The following is a 22,155-nucleotide window of genomic DNA, read 5'->3' as shown; positions in this document are numbered from 1 at the left end:
ACAACTAGAAGGTATTAGGTACATAAGAAATTGGTAGACCTATATATCTGTAAACACAAGTTTCAAATTGCACACACACACTCTAAATTCAACTTCCAACATACACCAACATATATATATAATTCAAACCAACTCGAATGAAAACTTTTTTTATTTTTACTATTTTTTTTTTGTTATTTTTCGAAGCTTTTCCATTCAGAAAAAAGAATGAGACTAATCCCCTAAACATGCAATGATTTTTGATTTATGTTATATGAGACACAAGGTCCATTGGGGTATTTTATTTCGCATATATTATTATATATGTATATACAAAATGTATAATGCCAGATGCGGTAAATTGAGAATGTATATATGATGTGTATGTTCAAGTTGCCAAAAATTCAAGGGACGCAATCTTCCATTGTTGAATTGGTATTTTTAGGTCACTACTATGGCTTTGGCCACCTGCCTAGTCTCTCTTTCTCTTTCTCTTCTTTATTATTTATCATATACACGTATATACATATTATTCTAAAACAAAATTAAGATATCTATCCATATTAGTTTATTGAATCATGCAAAACAACGTGTGCCAGATGGTACATCATCATCAATTTAAACAATAAATTGTTTAAATCTTTGTGTCTTGGGAATAATTTCAAAGTAAATTAATTACAAATACACTAACTGTATATATACAAATGATTCTGTCATTTACAATGCACCACATAATTTTATCTAACTTGTGAAAATTTTTACAAACAAATTTAAATATGATACAACTGGAAAAATAAAAGTTGCAAAGTTTTGTTTTTTTGTTTGTACTTTTTTTTTTGCAGCTATTATAATAATGTTTATTTAACAATTAAATATAATTTTAGAAAAGTATTTTTATATTTAAATTGAGTTATATTAGGGTTTAAAGTTTGATCTAGTTAATTGTTTACTACCAGAAAATTTGATGAAAACAAAACCTCGAGGGTGAAATAAAACACCTGGTTGGTAAATTAATTAAACTTGAAATTTTATATGTTTATTTGTTTTGTATTTTGATTTAGCTTTTTATTTTTAGTTATTTATAAATTTAATATAAACACGAAACAAATATTCCTTTTTTTTTTGTTTTCATTGAATTTTTTAATTTTTCAATTAGCTTAAAGCTGATTATATTTACATTTTTTATTATTCATGTAAATATATTAATATATTCTGAATAATTGTTTTTATTAATTTTACTATAATTTTTTTGAATTAAAATAAACATTTTCTGTATTTTAACAACCAAAAAAACAACTGAGAAAAACCTTGTTTGTGGAATTATATTTTAGGTATAGTTTAAATGGAAAAAAAAATATTTAAAACAATGAAATTGAAACTAGTTTTGATGCAGGATGTCATATTAACTGGCTGACATTTATATTGAAAAAAAAAATAAATATCTATTGACTTTTATACTAGAACAAATGTTGACGAATTATTTATTTCTCAACAATGAATTTTACAAATAATAATAATTTTTATTATTTTTTTTTTCCAGGCAATGTTAGAACAAATGCTGTACTTGATGCTGAATCAAAAAGCGGCTACTGGCTAACAATTTATGCCCAAGATCAAGGTGTTGTTCCACTGCATTCTCAACTTCAGGTATTACATTTTTTTAAATAATATATTTTATTTTGACTAGATGATAATAATAATTATTATGTGTTGTTATTACAGATGTATATCGAGTTGATGGATGAAAATGATAATACACCACTGACTGAAATGCCGATTTACAATCCGTCTGTAGCTGAAAATTCTCCTGCTGGTGTCAGTGTATTACACATAAAAGCTTTTGATCGTGATGTTTCCCCTCAAGAATTCTCATTTTCTATAACCAGTGGCAATCCCGAGGGTTACTTCCTCATCAACTCTACTACTGGTAAGTCAATTTCTTGGCTTTACTTGGATTCACTTCGTACTTCTTGTCACTTTCTCTCAGCATCATTTTTTTTTTCTTCTTTTCTTCATCATTATTGTTTTTTTTTATTTTATTTTTGTATCGTAATTGGAAATTCTCACTAAACCGTAAAAAAGAAACAGAAAAATAAATTTTTTTTTCCTCTTCTAATCAATAGTTATTATCAGCTTTAATATTTCACTTGTTAAAATTATCTTTAATTGAAAAATTGTCTGTTTATATACAATTTAAATAATATATACATGTGATGGAAATGTAACATGTGGAATCAAGAGTTTTTTTTAGAAAGATAAAAGGATATAATAAAAATAAAATACAATTTTATTGTCGATAAAACGAAATCTTGTTATTACGCTCAAATATACATGACATTCTGCTTTTTAAAAACATGCGCATGTCATCTTGAATAGACGTCGAAACACCGTGTGCTTACCATATGGTACAATACTTTGAATAAAAAAAATAAAAAAAACAACAAAAGAAAAATAATGAATAAAAATTTAATATGATAATTGACTTTTTAGAAATTCATAATCTATAATTGAAAAATAAAAATATATTATCAATAATAATAGTTTTAAATTTTCAATTTCATTAAGTATATACTTTGGTAAAATTAAAAACAAACAACCATGCGTGTCGAGATAGAAACATTATATAGATTTTTTAAAAAATCTATATTATTATGCTTTCATCAAAGCTAACAATGTTAGCATTCAGGTTTCATTCACAATAAAATAAATGAAATGAATTAAAGTAATTAAAGTATAATTAAAATTAAATAACTAAACTACTATAGTTTAAATTTGTCGTACAAATTTTCTAGCATTAATGTTATTTTAGCTGAATGAATTGAATTTCAAATAGTAATAATTTAAATTCACGTTAAACGACAGATATTAAAAGTTACAAAAAAAAAAGAATATTATTAATTAATATTATTTTTTAATTACAGGTTTAATAACAACAAGTGGAAGAAAATTAGATCGTGAAAATCAAGCAGAACATGTGCTCGAGGTGAGTTAAAATGATTATTTTTAAAAAATTCTATTTTTATAACGAGTTAAATTAAAATGTCATTTATTTTTTTATTATAAAAATAGATAAATGTATGTGAATTATAAGATAAAGAAAAAATAAAAATTAATATAGTGGGTGGTGTTGACTAATAATATAGAAGCTTTAGTTGGTTAAGCTCAAGACACTTGGTGCCTTGACGATGTCTCGGTGGTAATTATGTCAACGAAAACTCCCCATTTCTGTTGCGCATAATGCCAGTTATTTCCGGCTTTTATATACCAAGCTTTTTACTACGTGTCAATGGCCGTACTATATTCCCAGGGCTTCGGGTATTTAGTTGCATCCCTTTTTTTTCTTAACTTGTTTATATTTTTTTTAAATTAAATTATTGATCATTGTATACAATATATATCGACCAAGTGTTGACTAAATATTCAACTTATCTTGTCAACTATTTCAAGCTTTAATATTATGCAAAAAAAAAATTTATATATAGTAAGAATAATTAAGTCAGAGTAATATTAAAAATCCAGCTAATTGTGAATTTGCCAAATGCATGCAATTAAGAGAAAAAAAAAAGAAGAAATTTCTTTTAATTTATATTTAAAATCATGAAGCGTCGCGAGAAAAAAATATTTCTTAAGAGAATTAATTTATTCGAATCATGTAGTAACACAGCTTTTTTTTTTTTTTTTTTATATATATTACAAAGAAAATAATTTAAAAATCTATTCAAGTTATATAGCCAAGAGATTTCTTGTCCAAGTTAGCTGGGCGGGGTGATAACCGAAGTAAATACACATCGCAGTCTTAACGATTTCTTTTGATCAAAAAAGTTTTCTTTCAGACAACTTTACAACCCTGTAGTAATGTGCTATGTACTGTGTATTGTCACTAAAATCTCAAGAGCTTATACAACAAATTTTCAAGCCAATGATTCCTCTTCATAAGTTCAATCGATGTTAGAGTATTATATATCAGGTCATAAACATGAAACTATGCGTCTTTATTACACTCTTATTTGAGACAAATTATAATTTAAAAAAAATAAAATGGCTTCTTTCATCTATGTTCGACATAAGCTCATGGAAATTGGATTTTAGAAATAGCTCATCATAGACAGCAAGACTCTTGACCTTTTATATTGCAAAGGTGTGAAACGTCGTAATATAGAAGTACATCTATTATAGTTATGACCTTATTTTGACCTTCTTATAACCCATCACTACCAATTTTCTTTTTTACATTTTCAATTTGTTGTTTTATCTTTATTTTTTTTTTCTTTACTCTCACATAAATAAAATAAAAAAAAGCTTTAGCTACAAATATTCAAGTACCTCTGTGTCTAATGCCTTCTTCATTTTTTTTTTTTATTTTTTATTTTTACCAAACAAGCTCAAGAGATATGTATGTAGAAGCTGTTTTATAGCCTGCAACAAACCACTGTAGGGCCTTTTAACCGCAGTCTTATTAATCGTTGCTATATTTCAACATTTTTCTTTAAAAATACCAACGTCCATATTCAAGAGAGAAGAACACAAATATATACTGACTCTTTTTACTCTAGTCTGCATATTAATGATCACTACCTCACTTGTTTTTTAATTTTTTTTTTTTTTTGCTATTCCTCACGAATGTTAAAAAACATTAAAACAATTCTCCTTATATATACATATAATTTTATGTTTTTAATTTTTCTTTTTTTTGTTTTTCAAGTGACGTACCAACTTATTTAGTATATATCCAAGAATCTGACAATTAAAAAAATTGAAAATACATGCTATTTTCCAGCAATCTTAATCCAATACATTCTCTTCTTCCTATTAAATTGGTATCGCGTGTTTAGGCCCTTTGCGTGGAGGAAAATGCAAGCCATAAAAAATACAGCTCGGCCATCGTGCTACGCCCTTAATTTCTTCTAACATCATATATATTTTTTTTTTCTCGTATATATATTTTTATAAATAAAAAAAATTTCTAGCCTATGCATGTAGCTAGATCTTGATCAAGCAAATGGCACCTTCGTGCATAGATAAACTTTATCAACTAACGTTTAAATGGTACATGCTGATATGCATATGCAGGAAATATAAATATATTTTTTTAAAAAAAAAACATATTTTTATTTTAAATTATCTGACTGATGGATATTATATTTTTAAATTAATGTTCAATCTATAAATTGAGCTTGAATTGGAAAAAGCTTATCAAGCTTGAATCAAGTTGACAAAAAATCGAAATAAAATTGTCGAATCGTCATTTCGATTGCAGTTAATAATGGAAATTTTTCGAATATCATTGGTTTCAAATCTGTCTATATTATCTGCAAAATAAAAGCTAAATTAAAAATAACGTGATGACTTGTTCATAGCAAAACACATAGTTCAAATAACTTAAAACGATACAATAAAATTTGATAAAATTAAAAAATCCCCAATGTAATTTTTTATTACGCAAAAAAAAATTAATTAACACTAGCCAAAATAATTTAATTTTACGACACTAATTCAAGCTATTTCAATCAAAAATTTTATCCTTCATAAAAGCTCAATTTTCTAGATGAAATAAATTTATAATCCTGAACAATTGAATATTGTTAAATTGATATATACAATTGATAAATCATAATGAAAAAAAAATTATAAATTGATATTATTTTACTATTAAATTCAGAGACAATTTAATCTTGAACAATTTTCAAATAGTCCCAAGAGATTTTCGTAGATTGGTCGAGTGACATATACTATAGTAAAAGTTAAAGCTTCTAGAGTTGAGCTTATATAGGCTATTTCAACTTTCTGGAGTCGTATATAACGAAGACTAATATATTTTCTACGTTGAATTTCCGACGGGTACCGTGAAATGTACCCATCACGACAGTAATACCACAGAAGCACCACACGGATAAAACATAGTTTGGTAGTCCTAATTTACTACAGGTGCTACACACTCCAAATAATGTCATGAATTCATGAATGTGTGTAATATGAAGTTGCATGTATACAAGACTATGAATATGGTATTGTAGAATGGTTATATATATATCGTAAGGGCTCCTTTGAGACATACGAGCTTTAATTTATGTCGTTGTTCAACAGAGTGAAACTGATATTTACCAAAAATTGGTTTCAATGACAAGGGTTGTTTATGAATCATGGTTTTATATTCCATTTTATTATCAAGAGACCCTCCTTATTTTTTTCTCATTTAACTCAAAAATAAACCAAGAAATCTCATCTCAAGACTTTAAAGTGCAATGAAAATCACTATTCTATTAAATTTCATATTTTTTATATATTTTAATGAAAAAAAAAAATAACATAAAGTCTAAATTGCTTTGCTTTAATCCAAATTTATAACGTAAATTTTTATCTGTTGATCAATCTAGCAGAAAATAATTTTAACATGACCATATGAATTGATGAATATTAATTTATTTTTTTTATTTTATCTCAGTTCAAAGAAACTTCCAGCCATCATAATCTCATGATTTATAGTTTAAATAATTTTTTAAATATCTCAAATCGATTCAAGAGTCTCGCCCACTTTTTTGTTAACCTCTATTAATATTTATTATAAAAAATTTAACTGCTTATTTATGTATATTATTTTTATAATCCATTTTTTTTTTTTAATAAACATGTAAATTATATATTTTTCTTACTAATCATTTGTAATTTGATTATAGATAACTCTTAGAGATGATGGAACACCATCACTATCATCAACAACACGTGTTATTGTTAATGTTGATGATATCAATGATCATGGACCAGAATTTGAACAAAAATTTTATACTGTTCGTATACCAGCAACACCAGACATTGATAAACAATTGTTTCAGGTAAAAAAAAAATCTATCATAACTCTTTATTAGCATTTTTTTAATATTTTTTAATTTTTTTTTCAAGTAGCTTTGTTTTATTTCAATATGTGTATACTGCAAATACATATATTAATAATAATTTTATCCCAATATAGTTTTTATTTTTGTTTAATTTTATCTTTACCTTCAAATGACCAAAAATTTATTTAACACATTAGACAATTTTTTTTTTAATAAATAAACTTCTTTGTTTTTTTTTTTTTATCCAAAATGCCTTGGTGGTGTGGAGTGTTTTTTGATTATTTTTGTTCACACAATTGTACACATTATAAATTTAAATAATTGGTGGAATATTAAATTGTAGTTAAAGCCCTGTATGCAAAATTGTGCTAAATGAAAAAAAAAGATTTATTGAAAATCATACAAAATTTAAAATCCATACAATATAAATTTGTAAACACAAAAAAAGTAGATAGTTAAACTTGAAAAGAAAAAGGGACAGTGTCACGGTTTTACAAACATAAAAAAAAAAAAAAAAATGATAATAGAGCGTTAAAGAGACTTACTGATTTCTCCGACAGAAATCATGGAACCAATCAATGGCATACGATCAATCTAGTGATAACGATGCATTGCTTGAGAATGGATCATGGGAAACATATAGTCCCGACACAATGATAGGAGATCGTATCTTCAGGGTAAGAATATGATAGAAAAAAAAAAAACAAATTAGATATCTCTTAGCACGTCGAGAAAGAATTTAAACAAAAATATATTTATGTCAATAACATTTATATTTTTTTAATTAAACTGTCAGTATATATACTCGTGTTTATGTGAATAATAATTAATTTTAAATAGCTAGATTTAAATCATAATAATAGTTTAATATTAAATAATACTTTTGAAATTTAAATTATTACATTTTTAAAATTAAAAATACTATAATTTCATATATCAATTTTAAATCATTTAAAATCGTGACAAGTTCCATCTACAATAATAAATTTTATGTTATTAAAAACATCACTTAATATCTAGCACGCAAATAAAATTATCATCAAAAATTAAATGCATGTTTAATAATAATATCAAAAGATCAAATGTGTATATTTTATTTTTTTATTACATGAAATTTCTTTATTTTGATATTATTATTTTTATACGCATGATGAATTAAATATAACTTTGCTTTGCTGGTGTTGTTATTATTTTTTAGAGCATGATTAACAAATTTTGATAATTAAAAAAAAATAATAACATATAGATATAAATTGGAATGATTTAATTGGGTACAAGGAAAAAAAAAAAAAAAAACATTTATCACTGCATCGAGTGTCATATGAAAAATTGTTATAATATTTTTTTTTTTTTTCAAATGAAAAATAGGTACTGGCAAATGATAAGGATGTTGGTGAAAATGGAAAAATAGAATACAGTATAAAAGGTGGTAGAGGTAAAGGAAAATTTCGTATTCATCCAACAACAGGAATGGTTTATTCAATGAAAGGTTTTGATGTTGGACAAGAATATGAAATGATGATTCGTGCTGCTGATAATGGTACACCACAACGTAGTCATCAAACACGTGTATCAGTACAAGTTATTGAAATACCAAAAGATTCAAAATATTCACCAGTATTTAAGCTAAATAATCAAACAGCAGCTGTTACTGAAAGTGATGAAGTTGGTTTTCTTGTTGCACTTGTACAAGCAACTGATAAAGATGGTGATATTTTATGGTATGACATTATTGATGGTGATAAAAATGATGAATTTTTTATTGGTCGTGATAATGGAAATGTTTTGTTAGCTAAAAAACTTGATTGGGAAAAAAAAAATTTTTATAATTTAACAATATCAGTAACAGATGGTGTATATTTAAATACAACACAATTATTAGTTAATGTATTGGATATTAATGATCATAGACCAGAATTTACAGATAATATATATAAAATTGAAATATCAGAAAGTGTTGAAAAAGGTGAAATAATATTACAACTTGATGCAAATGATCGTGATGAGGATAAAAAAATTTTTTATAGTCTTCATAATGCACAAAATAAACGTTCATTAGAAATATTTCATGTTGATTCAATTAGTGGTAAAATAAGTTTACAAGATAGTTTAGATCGTGAAACAATTGAAGAACATATATTAACTGTTATGGTTAGAGATCAAGGTACACCAGCTAAAAGAAATTATGCAAGAGTTATAATAACAGTACATGATCATAATGATCATTCACCAGAATTTATAACTGATATTGTACAAGGTAAAATATATGAAACATCATCAATTGGTAGTGAAGTTGTACAAATATATGCTATTGATCGTGATCGTGGTGATAATGCAAAATTATCATATTCAATAATATCTGGTAATGTTGGTAATGTATTTACAATTGATTATAATACTGGTATTATTAGTATTATACGTGAACTTGATTTAAGTATAACATCTGAATATATATTGGTAGTTAAAGCAAGTGATCATGGTATACCACCAAAAACAAATACAATACCAGTTGATATATTTGTTACAATGGCTGATAATGCACCACCACGTTTTATAAATCGTCAACTTGCTGCTGAAATATATGAAAATCAACCAATTGGTACATATGTTAAACATGTTGATGTTAGATCAACATCATCATTACAATATCAATTAATAAATGGTAATAAAGATGATATGTTTTTTGTTAATCCAACAACTGGTGTTATTATAACTAAAAAAAATTTAGATTATGAAAAAATTAAAATATTTAATTTAACATTATCAGCAACAAATATGGCTGGTTCATCATCAACATGTAATATTATTATTCATGTATTAGATATAAATGATAATCCACCAAAATTTTTACAAGCAATATATCATGGTGAAATAAGTGAAGGTGCAATTATTGGTTCATTAGTATTAACAAATTCAAGTACACCACTTGTTATTAAAGCTGAAGATGCTGATTCTGAATTAAATGCTTTACTTAGTTATGATATTATTGAAGATTTACCAAGAAAATATTTTCATATTGATTCAAGTACTGGTGCAATACGTACTGTTATGATACTTGATCATGAAACAATATCAAGCTTTAAATTTCATGTTAAAGTATCTGATCTTGGTAAACCAAAATTATCATCTGAAACAACAGCAAAAGTTATTATTAAAATAACAGATATTAATGATTGTCCACCAAAATTTAATAAACAATATTATAATGTAACATTATTATTACCAACATATAAAAATGTTAAAGTTATTAAAGTTGATGCAACTGATCTTGATAGTACAAAAAGTAATACACCATTACGTTATGATATTATTGATGGTAATGATAATCAAACATTTATTATTAATTCACAAAGTGGTATTATAACTGTACGTGATAATAAAAATATTATTAATAAATATTTACTTCATGTACGTGTATCTGATGGTAAATATTCAAGTGTAACACATGTTAATATTAAAGTTGAAAAATCAGAAAATTCTGGTCTTGTATTTGAAAAAAATATATATGAAGGTACAATTATTGAAAATTCAACAAAAATAATGACTGTTGTTGTTGTTAATGTACTTGGTAGTTCATTAAATGAAAATATTATATTTAATATATTAAATCCAACTGATATGTTTGATATTGGAATAACATCTGGTGCAATTAGAACAGTTGGAAAACGTTTTGATCGTGAAACAAATGATCATTATGAACTTATTGTTGAAGCTAAAAGTCATTCAGATAATCGTGAAAAACCAAGAGTTGCACATGTCATTGTTAATGTTACAATTATGGATATTAATGATAATTGTCCAATTTTTGTTAATCTTCCATACTATGCTGTTGTTTCAGTTGATGCACAAAAAGGCAGTCTTGTTACCAAGGTAAAAACACCAATAATAATCATATAAATTATTTGTTTTTATATATAATTTTTTTTTTTACTTCTCATCATTTTATATCTTATCTTTGGATTTTTATTTCATCATTAAAATAAAATTTATTACAACTTGGCAAACTTGTGTAATAAAAAAAATAAAAAACTGTTTTTTTATTATTTTTTTAAATTTAGGTTCATGCAATCGATATGGACAGTGGTGATAACGGTGAAGTAACATATGAATTAAAAAAAGGAAACGGTGAATTATTCAAGGTATCAAGAAAAAATGGTGAAATATTATTAAAACGAAATCTTGAAGGTCCCAATCGTGAATATTATCTTACAATTGCAGCTAGAGATGGAGGTATTTTTTTATTTTATTTTTTATTTTTGTTATAAATAATCATTGATTATATATTTATATAAATTGAATTATGTATAGGTATTATTACACCGTGTTCCATTGAAGTGCCAGTTAATGTCAAAGTCATTGATCGTTCCATGCCAATATTTGACAAGCAATTTTATACAGATAATGTCTTTGAAAATATTGCTATTGACACACCACTCTCATTGTCAATACAAGCTAAATCTGATCTTGATCGTAAACTCATCTATAGCATAACAAAAGGAAATGATTTTGAGGAATTTGCACTCAACTTTAATACTGGTTAGTATTTATTTTTTATTTTTATTTAATAATTCAATATTGATATAATAAATTATATATATTTTTTTTTCTATTATTTATTACCAATAATAAAATCCAGTAAGTCCTTTAAGCCCTTCTCTTGACTACCAAAACAATTATACTATTTTTAAATAATTTATTACAACGAAATAATGCTTTAACATTGAACAATATTAGATTATTAAATTATTATTGTATCTATCCTGTTTCGCAGCCCCTGACAATAACAATGGTCCTTGTGAGTATTAAATTGAAAACGTTATATGGGCTTGCTTTGTCTGTTTTTTTATTTTATTTTTTGTGTATTGTTTTTTTATTTTTATTGTTATATTTACATTCACGTTACACAATTTTTATTTACACATTTTTTTTTTCGTTTATTTTTTATTTATCAATTATTATTTTTTATTTATTGTCATGTGTTTAAATTTTTTTTTTCTATAGAAAAATTATTTTTACATTATTTGCACAAAAGAAAAAAAATCATTAACATTTTCATAAAATTATATATTTTTTTTGCATGTTGAAAAAAAAAATTCCACGCTATCATCTATGAAATTTATGTTTTCGTTATTTTGATTTTATTATTTTACATCAAGCATTATTATTTAAAAAAAAAAAGTAAAATAAATAATTTTAGTTGCTTTGAATGTTTAAAAGATAAAAAAAATATTTATTCACTTTGCAAGCATTGAATTCACTGGTGCTTTGATATGAAAAAAAAAAAAAAAAGAGAGAATAATAATCACAGAATATTCATGCAATGCATAAATTAATTTAGGAAAGTTTAAATTAACATATTTTAATTTGGTAAATTAATTGCTTGAATAGGTACAATTTACGTCGTAGATGAATTGGATTACGAGGAAAAAAAACAATATGAATTGACTGTACGTGCAACAGATAGTATTTCAGGTGTTTACGCTGAGGTACTTGTCAGTATTTTAGTTCAAGATGTCAATGATTGTCCACCTGAATTTACTCAAGATTCCTACAATGTATCTGTTTCCGAGGCAGCATCATTTGGTACTTCAATATTAAAAGTATCATCAAGAGACAACGATACTGGTAAGTCATTATTATTACTATTATCATTTCCTTTCTTTTAATCAACAAAAACAACATAAAGTTAAATAAAAAAAAATGATAGTAAAACAAAAGAAAAAAATTTTAATTTAATTTACAGATATAAATCAAAAAGTCATGTACACAATTAAAAATGATAGTGTTAATAGTAATGATTATTTTCACATTGATACTGATGAAGGAATAATTTATTTAAAAAGATCACTTGATCATGAAACTCATGAATCACATCATTTTACAATAATAGCAACTGATCGTGGTATTCCACCATTATCAAGTACAAGTCATGTATGGGTTACTGTTATTGATATGAATGATAATCCACCAAAATTTGAACAACCATCATATACATGTTCATTATCAGAAGATGCTGAAAGAGGACAATTTGTAACAATTGTTACAGCAAGTGATCCAGATTATATTGATGAAAAATTAATATATACTATTGTCGGTGGTAATGAACAACAAACTTATAGTATTGATCAAACAACTGGTATTATAACATTAATTAATATGCAAAATTTTGGTGAACAAAAATTAACAATATTAAATATATCAGTTAGTGATGGTGTATATACTAGTTTTACACGTGTTAAAATTGATATATTACCAGCAAATAAACATAATCCAAAATTTATAAATCCATTAATTGAAGTTAGTATTATGGAAAATCAATTACCAGGTAAATTAATAACAACTGTATTAGCAATTGATGATGATTATGGTGATTATGGACATGTAACATATACAATACCATCAATGGAAATGCGTGAATTATTTAATATTAATAATGATAATGGTGAAATAACAAATAAAAAAATACTTGATAGAGAAATTAAAAAAATTTATGAAATACTTGTTATGGCTAGTGATGATGGTGGTAGATTAGGTTTTACAATAGTACGTGTTAAAATTAATGATGAAAATGATAATGCACCAATATTTTTATTACGTGAATATAAAATATCAATACATTGTAATACAACAATACAAATACCATTTATTAAAGTTAAAGCAATTGATATTGATGAAGATGAATCATCATTAATTGAATATACAATTTATGAACCACAAAATTCAAATATTAAAAATATATTTAGTATTGATTCAAAAACTGGTGGTATATCATTAATTAAAAATGCCGTATCATTTGAAAATCAATTATTTGAATTTTTTATACGTGCAACAGATAAAGGAACAACACCACATTATGCTGATGTACCAATTAGTATTTATATAATGAGTTTAAAAGATACACCACCACAATTTGAACATAAAGATGATAAATTTTTTATATCTGAATCATCAATAATTGGTACACCAATAACAACATTAAAAACAATATCAATGTTAAATAATACAAAAATTAAATATCGTATTATATCAGATAGTATTGATTCACCGCTATTTAATATTGATGAACAAGGACAAATAACATTAGCAAAAATGCTTGATCGTGAATTAAAAGATAATCATTTAATTGCTGTATTAGCTGAGACTGATTCAACACCATCATTAACATCACTTGCTGAAATATCATTACAAGTACTTGATGATAATGATCATGCACCAAAATTTGAAAGTAATCCATATAATATTAAAATTGCTGAAAATATACAAGAAGCAACGTCAATTATAAAAATTATTGCACATGATAATGATCTTGGTAGTAATGGTGAAGTACGTTATTCATTTGGTAGTGATATTGGTGAATTGGCAAATGTATTTACAATTGATTCATATACTGGTTGGATAACAAATCTTGTACAGCTAGATAAAGAAAAACAATCAGAATATAAATTACAAGTTGTTGCAACTGATAATGGTAATGTTAAACATTTTTCAAGAACATCAGTTATAATTAAGTTGAGTGATTATAATGATAATTCACCAGTATTTACAAATGATAATTATTATGCTACTGTTAAAGAAGATTCATTACCAGGTACTGTTGTTGTTAAATTAACAATAATTGATAAAGATATTGATATAATAACACCAGTTGAATATTATATTATATCTGGTGATACAAGATCACAATTTCAAGTACGTACAACTGGTGAAATATATGTTGCTAAAACACTTGATCGTGAAATACGTGATAAATATGAATTAAGTATTGTTGGTACTGATGGTAAATATGTATTTGATACTAAAGTAACTATTGAAATAATTGATGTTAATGATAATCCACCTTATTGTTTAAAATATCGTTATCGTGAAATATTATCTGAAGGTACACATCCTGGTACATATGTATTAACTGTACAAGCAACTGATTATGATAATGAATCAAATTCAAAATTACGTTTTTATTTAACAAATGATAATAATGATAATAATAATGATGATAAATTTTCACTTGATAAAGATACTGGTGTATTAAAAACAATTGGACAACTTGATCGTGAAAAAAAATCAAAATATTTATTAACAGCACATGTACAAGATAGAGAAAAAACATATTGGGAATGTTCATCACAACTTGAAATAATAATAACTGATTTAAATGATAATCCACCAGTATTTACAATGACATCATATAGTACAGCATTACCAGAAGATGTTAAAATTGGTACACTTGTTGGTAAAGTACATGCAACTGATAATGATATTGGTATTAATCGTAAAATTAAATATGAATTTATTGATTCAGCTAATGGACATTTTATAATATCATCAGATAGTGGTATAATAACACTTGCTAAATCACTTGATCGTGAAACAAAAGATATGTATAATTTAACAATAAAAGCTATTGATCAAGGTATACCACAATTATTTAGTACAACAATAATGATTGTTGATGTACAAGATATCAATGATAATCCACCAGAATTTACAACAAGATCATATTATGCAAGTGTACCAGAAATTAATCAAATTGGTAGTGAAGTTGTTCAAGTTGTTGCAATATCAAAAGATACTGGTGTAAATGCAATGGTATATTATTCAATTGTCGGTGGTAATGAACATAAAAAATTTGCTATTAATAATAATACTGGTATTATAACAATTGCTGAACAATTAGATTATGAACGTGCACGTGAATATTTTTTAACAATACAAGCAATTGATGGTGGTATACCACCATTAAGAAATTATGCAACAGCTAATATAACTGTAACTGATTGTAATGATAATCCACCAAATTTTAATCAAATTGCATATCGTGCAATTGTCAATGAAGATGCTAAAATTAATGATCATGTATTACAAGTATTTGCAAATGATATTGATAGTAATGAAAATGGTAATATAACATATACAATTGAACGTGGTGATAGATTAAAACAATTTATAATTGATAAAAAAACTGGTATTATTAGTATTGCTAATAAACTTGATCGTGAAAGTATTAGTAGTTATTCACTTGAAGTACATGCACGTGATAATGGTAAACCAATACTTGAAAGTTTTGTTATTGTTAATATTGAAATAATTGATGCAAATGATAATCCACCATTATTTACAACAACAAATTATACAACTGTTGTACAAGAAGATAAACCAATTGGACATAGTATTATAAAATTTATTGTAACTGATGCTGATATATCACCAAATGCTGAACCATATACATTTGATTTTCGTTCAGGTAATGATGGTGATGCATTTCGTCTTGATCAAGATGGTACATTAAGAACAGCTATTAAATTTAATAGTAGAATTAAAAATCAATATATATTACATATACGTGTATTTGATAATGGTAGTCAACCATTATATTCAGATGCATGTATAACAATTAAAATTATTGAAGAATCACAATATCCACCAGCAATAACACCACTTGAAATTATTATTAATTCATATATGGATGAATATCCTGGTGGTAATATTGGTAAAATATATGCAAATGATCGTGATCAATATGATACATTACAATATAATATTGTTGATTTAATGTCACCACAAATTATATCAAATAATGATCTTTTTATAATTGATAAAAATGATGGTAGTTTAACAGCACAACCACGTATTGATGTTGGTGAATATCGTATTAATGTTACTGTATCTGATGGTAAATATTATTCACATGCTATTATTAATATTAATGTTGAACTTATTAATGATAAAATGCTTGATAATTCAATTATCATACGTTTTCGTGAAGTTAGTCCAGATGATTTTATACGTAGTCATCGTAAAGTATTTTTACGTACAATTAGAAAATCAATGAATTGTCGAACAAAAGATATTATTATTATTGGTATACAACCATCAATTGATGAAATAAATATTATTAAAACACGTAATGTTAGAAATATTATTAATAATAAAAAAACATCAAGACAAACAATACATAATGATCTTGATTTAATATTTGCTGTTAAAAAAGCTAATGGTTATTATACAGCTGAAAATATACGTGAAGCATTAAATCAACATATTGAAGAACTTGAAGAATCAACAAAACTTGTTGTTGAAGAAATTGTACGTTTTAAATGTAACAATAATAATAATGATAATCAAGATTATTGTATTAATGGTGAATGTCGTGATAAAATTGTTGTTGATAAAAGTCAAATGATATCTGTATCAACAGATGTTATAAGTTTTGTAACATCAAAATATAAACATAAAATTGAATGTCATTGTAGAGAGGGTTATGCTGGTAATCATTGTGATGTTATTGTTAATGAATGTGCTAATAATAATTGTAATTCATATCAAATATGTATACCAGATTTATCAAAAAAAGGATATGTTTGTCAATGTCCAGAGGGTTTAACTGGTTCAACTTGTAATACTGATATAACAAAATGTCATGATGATTCATGTTATACACCAAGAAATCCAATATCATTTAGTGGTAAAAGTTATGGTGCATGGAAAATTGATAAAAGTAAAATTAAAGAAACAATTGAAGATAGATTAAGTTTTTCATTGAAAATAAGAACTGTACAACCAACTGGTAATTTAATGTATGCATCTGGTAAAATTGATTATAATATACTTGAAATTGTAAATGGTGCTGCACAATATAAATTTGATCTTGGTAGTGGTGAAGGACTTGTTAGAGTTAATAGTGTATATATAAGTGATGGACAATGGCATGAAATACAATTAGAAAGAGATAATAATAATGCACGTTTAACTGTTGATGGTAAACATGTTGCACATGGTTCAGCACCTGGTATTAATGATATATTAAATTTACAATCAGATGATCTTTATCTTGGTGCTGAAGTACGTCAACATCCAACAATATTAGGTTTTGAAGATGTACAACGTGGTTTTATTGGTTGTATGGATGATGTTAAAATTGATAAAATATCAGTACCATTACATATGAGTGGTGCAAGTACAATTGCAATATTAAAACGTTTTGCAAATGTTGAATTTAGTTGTAATACTGATATTGTATTAGTACCACCTGGTATATGTGGTTCACAACCATGTCAAAATGGTGGTACATGTAAAGATAATAATAAAGATAATACATATGAATGTCATTGTCATGCAAGATATACTGGTATTGTTTGTGAAATTGATACTGATCCATGTGCATCATCACCTTGTCTTTATGGTGGTCGTTGTAAAGCTATTTCAAATAATGGTGATTATAAATGTGATTGTATTGGACAAAATTTAACTGGTAAACGTTGTGAATTTGGTAAATATTGTGGTACAAATCCATGTTATAATGGTGGTATTTGTGAAGAGGGTAATAATGGACCAATTTGTAAGTGTCATGGTTTTATTGGTGATAGATGTGAAACAGATATTAATGAATGTAAAAATGAACCATGTATTAATGGTGGTACATGTGTCAATGAAATTGGAAGTTATAGATGTATATGTACAACAAGTATGTCTGGTGTTAATTGTGAACATTCATTATTTTCAAATCCTCTATTATCACAACATCTTAATATAACACAACAACAACTTATATTGATTGGTATTGCATTTATTATCATACTTATTATTATAATATTTATTATAATATGTATTACTTGTCGTAAATTTAAAAAAAAACGTACAAGAACACGTGCCAATAATAATATTAATAATGAAACAAGCAAACAAGCTGTTCTTAATTCAACAAGAACAAATGATCATGAATTTAAAAGAACTTCAAAACTCAGCAATTTAGAAGTCATACAGGTAATAAAAAATTTTTACTTTTTAAATAGATTTATTGCTATTAATTTTCATGCGATTTTCAAGTCATGTGTTTAGCTGCAATGTATTTTTTTTTTTTTTTTCTCATGCATGTAATTCTTTTAATTCTTTTTGAAAAAAAATAATTTAATTTATCTATTTTAAATGGCAGTTATTATTTTTTAATTTTAATTTAAATCATTTACGGGTCATCTTGATAATATAAGTTGCGTGTGGGTGATTTGTTGTTATTTTTATTTTTTATTATTTTCTTTGATAATTACAGCGTGAACCCCCACAATGTCCTCCCCGACCTGCATCCTACACACCCAGTTCAAACAACGAGCCTATGTCATATGGAAATTCAGCAGCAGTGGCATTAAATAATCTTGATACATTACGTAGTTATGGAAGTGCTGGTGATGAATTAGAAAACTTTCCACCAGATTATTTGAGAAATCTCAACCGCACTACACCAGTACCAAATACAACTCTTGCACATACAAATACTGTTTGTGGAAATACAACTTCAAGTGACACTGATAGTCTTCACAAACCAAATTGGCAAGAACAAATTCATCTTGCCTCATTTATCAATGATACGACGAAAATTAAAAATGGTAAGATTAATTAATTAACAACAAAAAAAAAATCATTATCATCTCATCTTTATCATCATCATCATTATTATTTAATTATTGCTTTTTTTATTAGTTTCAATTTTGCTTGTAGCATGTTTATGTTATGATTATTTATTTATTTCATTTTTTTTTTTTTCTCTAAAAAAAGTAAAACAAATTGAAAAGAAAAACCAAGTGTTTTTTTCCTTCATGTTTTAAAGGCACAGTATTGAAAAATTCTTGAAATGTTAAAAAATAATAATAATAATTTAAAACCAGTGGACAAATATCAAATCCTTTCCGCATATTTGAAATGCTGTGAAAATATTTTTCGACTATATAACTATATATTCAAATGTAAATAAATATCGTCTTGAATATTTTTTTGAAAAGCGACCTTTCCAATCGTCAATTTTAAAATATGAATTGAAACTACTTGAATGTCGTAAACTAGTGGAAGTAAATTCAATATATTTTAGATATTCAAAAGCTAAAATAATTTATTTTACTTTTATAAAAGTTTAGAGTTAAATTATTTTATAGAAAAAAAAAAGGAAAAAACATGTCCTAGTTTATCTAGTTTTTTTAAAAAATATATTTCGATTTGTTGTCTTTATTTAGAATGAAAAAAAAAAAAAAAAATTGATAAATAATTTAAAAGATAATTATCTATTTTTAATAAATGATGATTTTATGATTTGATAGACCTCAAACGAGCTAGTCCAGTGGTACCAGAGATGACCTCTGGAAGCCTACTACTAAATTCATCACGACGTAATACACCACATATAGGTGGTACTTCAGTTGCATCAGTATCATCGATTGAGGATGATCCTCGAATGGTCGGTGGTAAGTAAACCATTAAAAATTTTCAAATAACAAAAAAATTTCTCATATTAATTTTAGTCTGAAATCTGAATGAGATTTTCCAAATAGTATCTCGACATTTTAGTAATTTCATAATGTATTTTAGGATATCACTGGGACTGCTCAGACTGGGTTAGACCAAATCAAAATCCCCTTCCAAATATAACTGAAGTGCCAGGCAGTGAAGTTCCAGATTCATCAAGTTTTCATAGCAATGAGAGTAATGAATCCAACACTCATCAATTACCATCAAGTTAGTAACAATATTATTACTATTATTTTCACAAGTTTTTCTTACTCCATACTTCATCAAGAACTAATTAAACTCAATCAAGAAAAAATATATAATTTAAATATATACATATATTCAAATGCTCATAAAAATAAAAAATATAAAATTTAATTTAATTTAATAAAAAAAAAATGAATAGCGAGATAATGAAATTTTGTAATCCGACTCTCATACTTAAAAGTTTGTCTTATTATTCTTATCTTTTAATATACGAAATATAATAATAAAAAAAAATATTACAATTCTGTTGAAAACTGAAACTTTTTAACTTCAATTGAAAGTTAAATGTTAAAAAATTCATCTGACATATTTTTTTTTTATTTTTTTAATACTCATACAAACTTGTTAAAGTAAAATTAATTATTTGATAAATGTAGTATGATTATTTGTAAGTGCTAAAAAGCATGAAAATTGATGTTTTAAGATAGTGAAATTTTAAAATTTTACAAGTTGATTTATTCTATATATAAAAAACAAAAATAAAAAAAAAATTATTATGAGTTTAAAAGAAAATTATTTTGAAAGCTTTTCAAGTGAATTATCATTATACATATATTTTTTTTTCACAAAAGATAATAATTATTATAATTGTTTATAATAATAATAAAATTTAATTAATTTTATTCAACAGTGCACGGTACAATTGATCCAACAAGAGATATTTCAACTCTAAATGAGGATCAAGAGTCTGAATACATTGGTGAATCTGAATGTGGAACTGATTTCTCCGAACAATATCATCACTGTACTGAGACACAAAGATTGAATCCCCTAGACAGTGGTGGTGAAACTGAATATAAATATAAAGATAAAGACAGTTATTTGAGACATCCAAATTCATATTTACCACATTACAATATTCATACTGATACAGAAAATGAAATGAATCCATTGAATGGTCGTTTAAGTACACTGGATTCAGATGAAGAAGATGAAGAAGAAGAAGAAGAAGAAGACGATGTAGTGCCTTATGGTTTTCCAAGCATAAGACGTAACAGATGTAAAGGCGACGATATAGATGATATTAGTTCAGTTATAACGACACTTGAAGAAAGAAATTCACTTCTTGGTGCAAGTAACAGTGATTTATCAACAAATTTATGTGAAATTGATGATTCAGAGTATGAAATTAATGAACAAAAAACAAATGGTCGTTTATGGTTGTCTGGTAATGGTGTTACACAAACATCTGTTTGATAAATTATTATTTTTTTATATATATTAACGACACACACACACACGATGCTGTAATGAATGAATCATTGTTTTTTTTTTTTTTTTTATCTTTTGCTTTATTGTCTTGTGTGTTAATAGACAATTCTATTATTATAATTTTTTTAAATATATGCTTTTTTTTATCTCCTGTAAATATATTATAAATGATATTTAAAATCATGATCGTGTAGATAATTTCTGCCGGCAGCTTTTTTACGAGACTGAACATTTTTAAATGAATATTTAATCATCATTGGAAAATTAAAACATCAAATTAATTATCGTGTATTTAATACACTTATTATAAAAATATAATTGAAATATTTTATAATTAAAAAAATAAAACAATTATTTTAGAAAATTTAAAAAATTTTTATTTCGAAAAAAAAAAAGAAATTGCAAAGTGATTTATTATCATCAATAGCAATTATAAAAATTACATGGATAATATAATCATGCAATAATGTTGATAGACCAATGACTATTATTTAGTATGATGATAATTTTTTTTTTTTATATTATTGTTTTGTGTAAACAAATAAAAAATGCCAATGTATTCCGATAGATTAATTTTTACAAGAAAAAAAAAAAT

General features: G+C 25.2%; 1 protein-coding gene across 4 annotated transcripts in view; it reads left to right on the top strand.

The window, feature by feature from the left end:
• Positions 1-21,839, top strand: part of LOC122851720 (fat-like cadherin-related tumor suppressor homolog) — a 63,262-nt gene extending 41,423 nt beyond the window's left edge. The window contains exons 4-18 of one of the 4 annotated variants that reach the window (XM_044151136.1): positions 1,520-1,626; positions 1,702-1,906; positions 2,901-2,962; positions 6,654-6,809; positions 7,373-7,489; positions 8,181-10,682; positions 10,871-11,042; positions 11,121-11,348; positions 11,584-11,607; positions 12,201-12,437; positions 12,556-18,572; positions 18,856-19,189; positions 19,895-20,038; positions 20,163-20,309; positions 20,980-21,839. In XM_044151136.1, coding sequence (XP_044007071.1) covers positions 1,520-1,626; positions 1,702-1,906; positions 2,901-2,962; positions 6,654-6,809; positions 7,373-7,489; positions 8,181-10,682; positions 10,871-11,042; positions 11,121-11,348; positions 11,584-11,607; positions 12,201-12,437; positions 12,556-18,572; positions 18,856-19,189; positions 19,895-20,038; positions 20,163-20,309; positions 20,980-21,545 — 11,018 coding nt within the window. In that variant the 3' untranslated portion in view covers positions 21,546-21,839. The remainder of the gene's footprint in view (positions 1-1,519; positions 1,627-1,701; positions 1,907-2,900; positions 2,963-6,653; positions 6,810-7,372; positions 7,490-8,180; positions 10,683-10,870; positions 11,043-11,120; positions 11,349-11,583; positions 11,608-12,200; positions 12,438-12,555; positions 18,573-18,855; positions 19,190-19,894; positions 20,039-20,162; positions 20,310-20,979) is intronic. The other 3 variants (XM_044151138.1, XM_044151137.1, XM_044151139.1) reach the window with 3 other exon arrangements.
• The last annotated feature ends 316 nt before the right edge of the window (positions 21,840-22,155 follow it).

The sequence above is a fragment of the Aphidius gifuensis genome, linkage group LG3 (assembly GCF_014905175.1).
Source record: "Aphidius gifuensis isolate YNYX2018 linkage group LG3, ASM1490517v1, whole genome shotgun sequence".
Taxonomy (NCBI): domain Eukaryota; kingdom Metazoa; phylum Arthropoda; class Insecta; order Hymenoptera; family Braconidae; genus Aphidius; species Aphidius gifuensis.
This window is presented reverse-complemented; position numbering and strand designations above follow the sequence as displayed.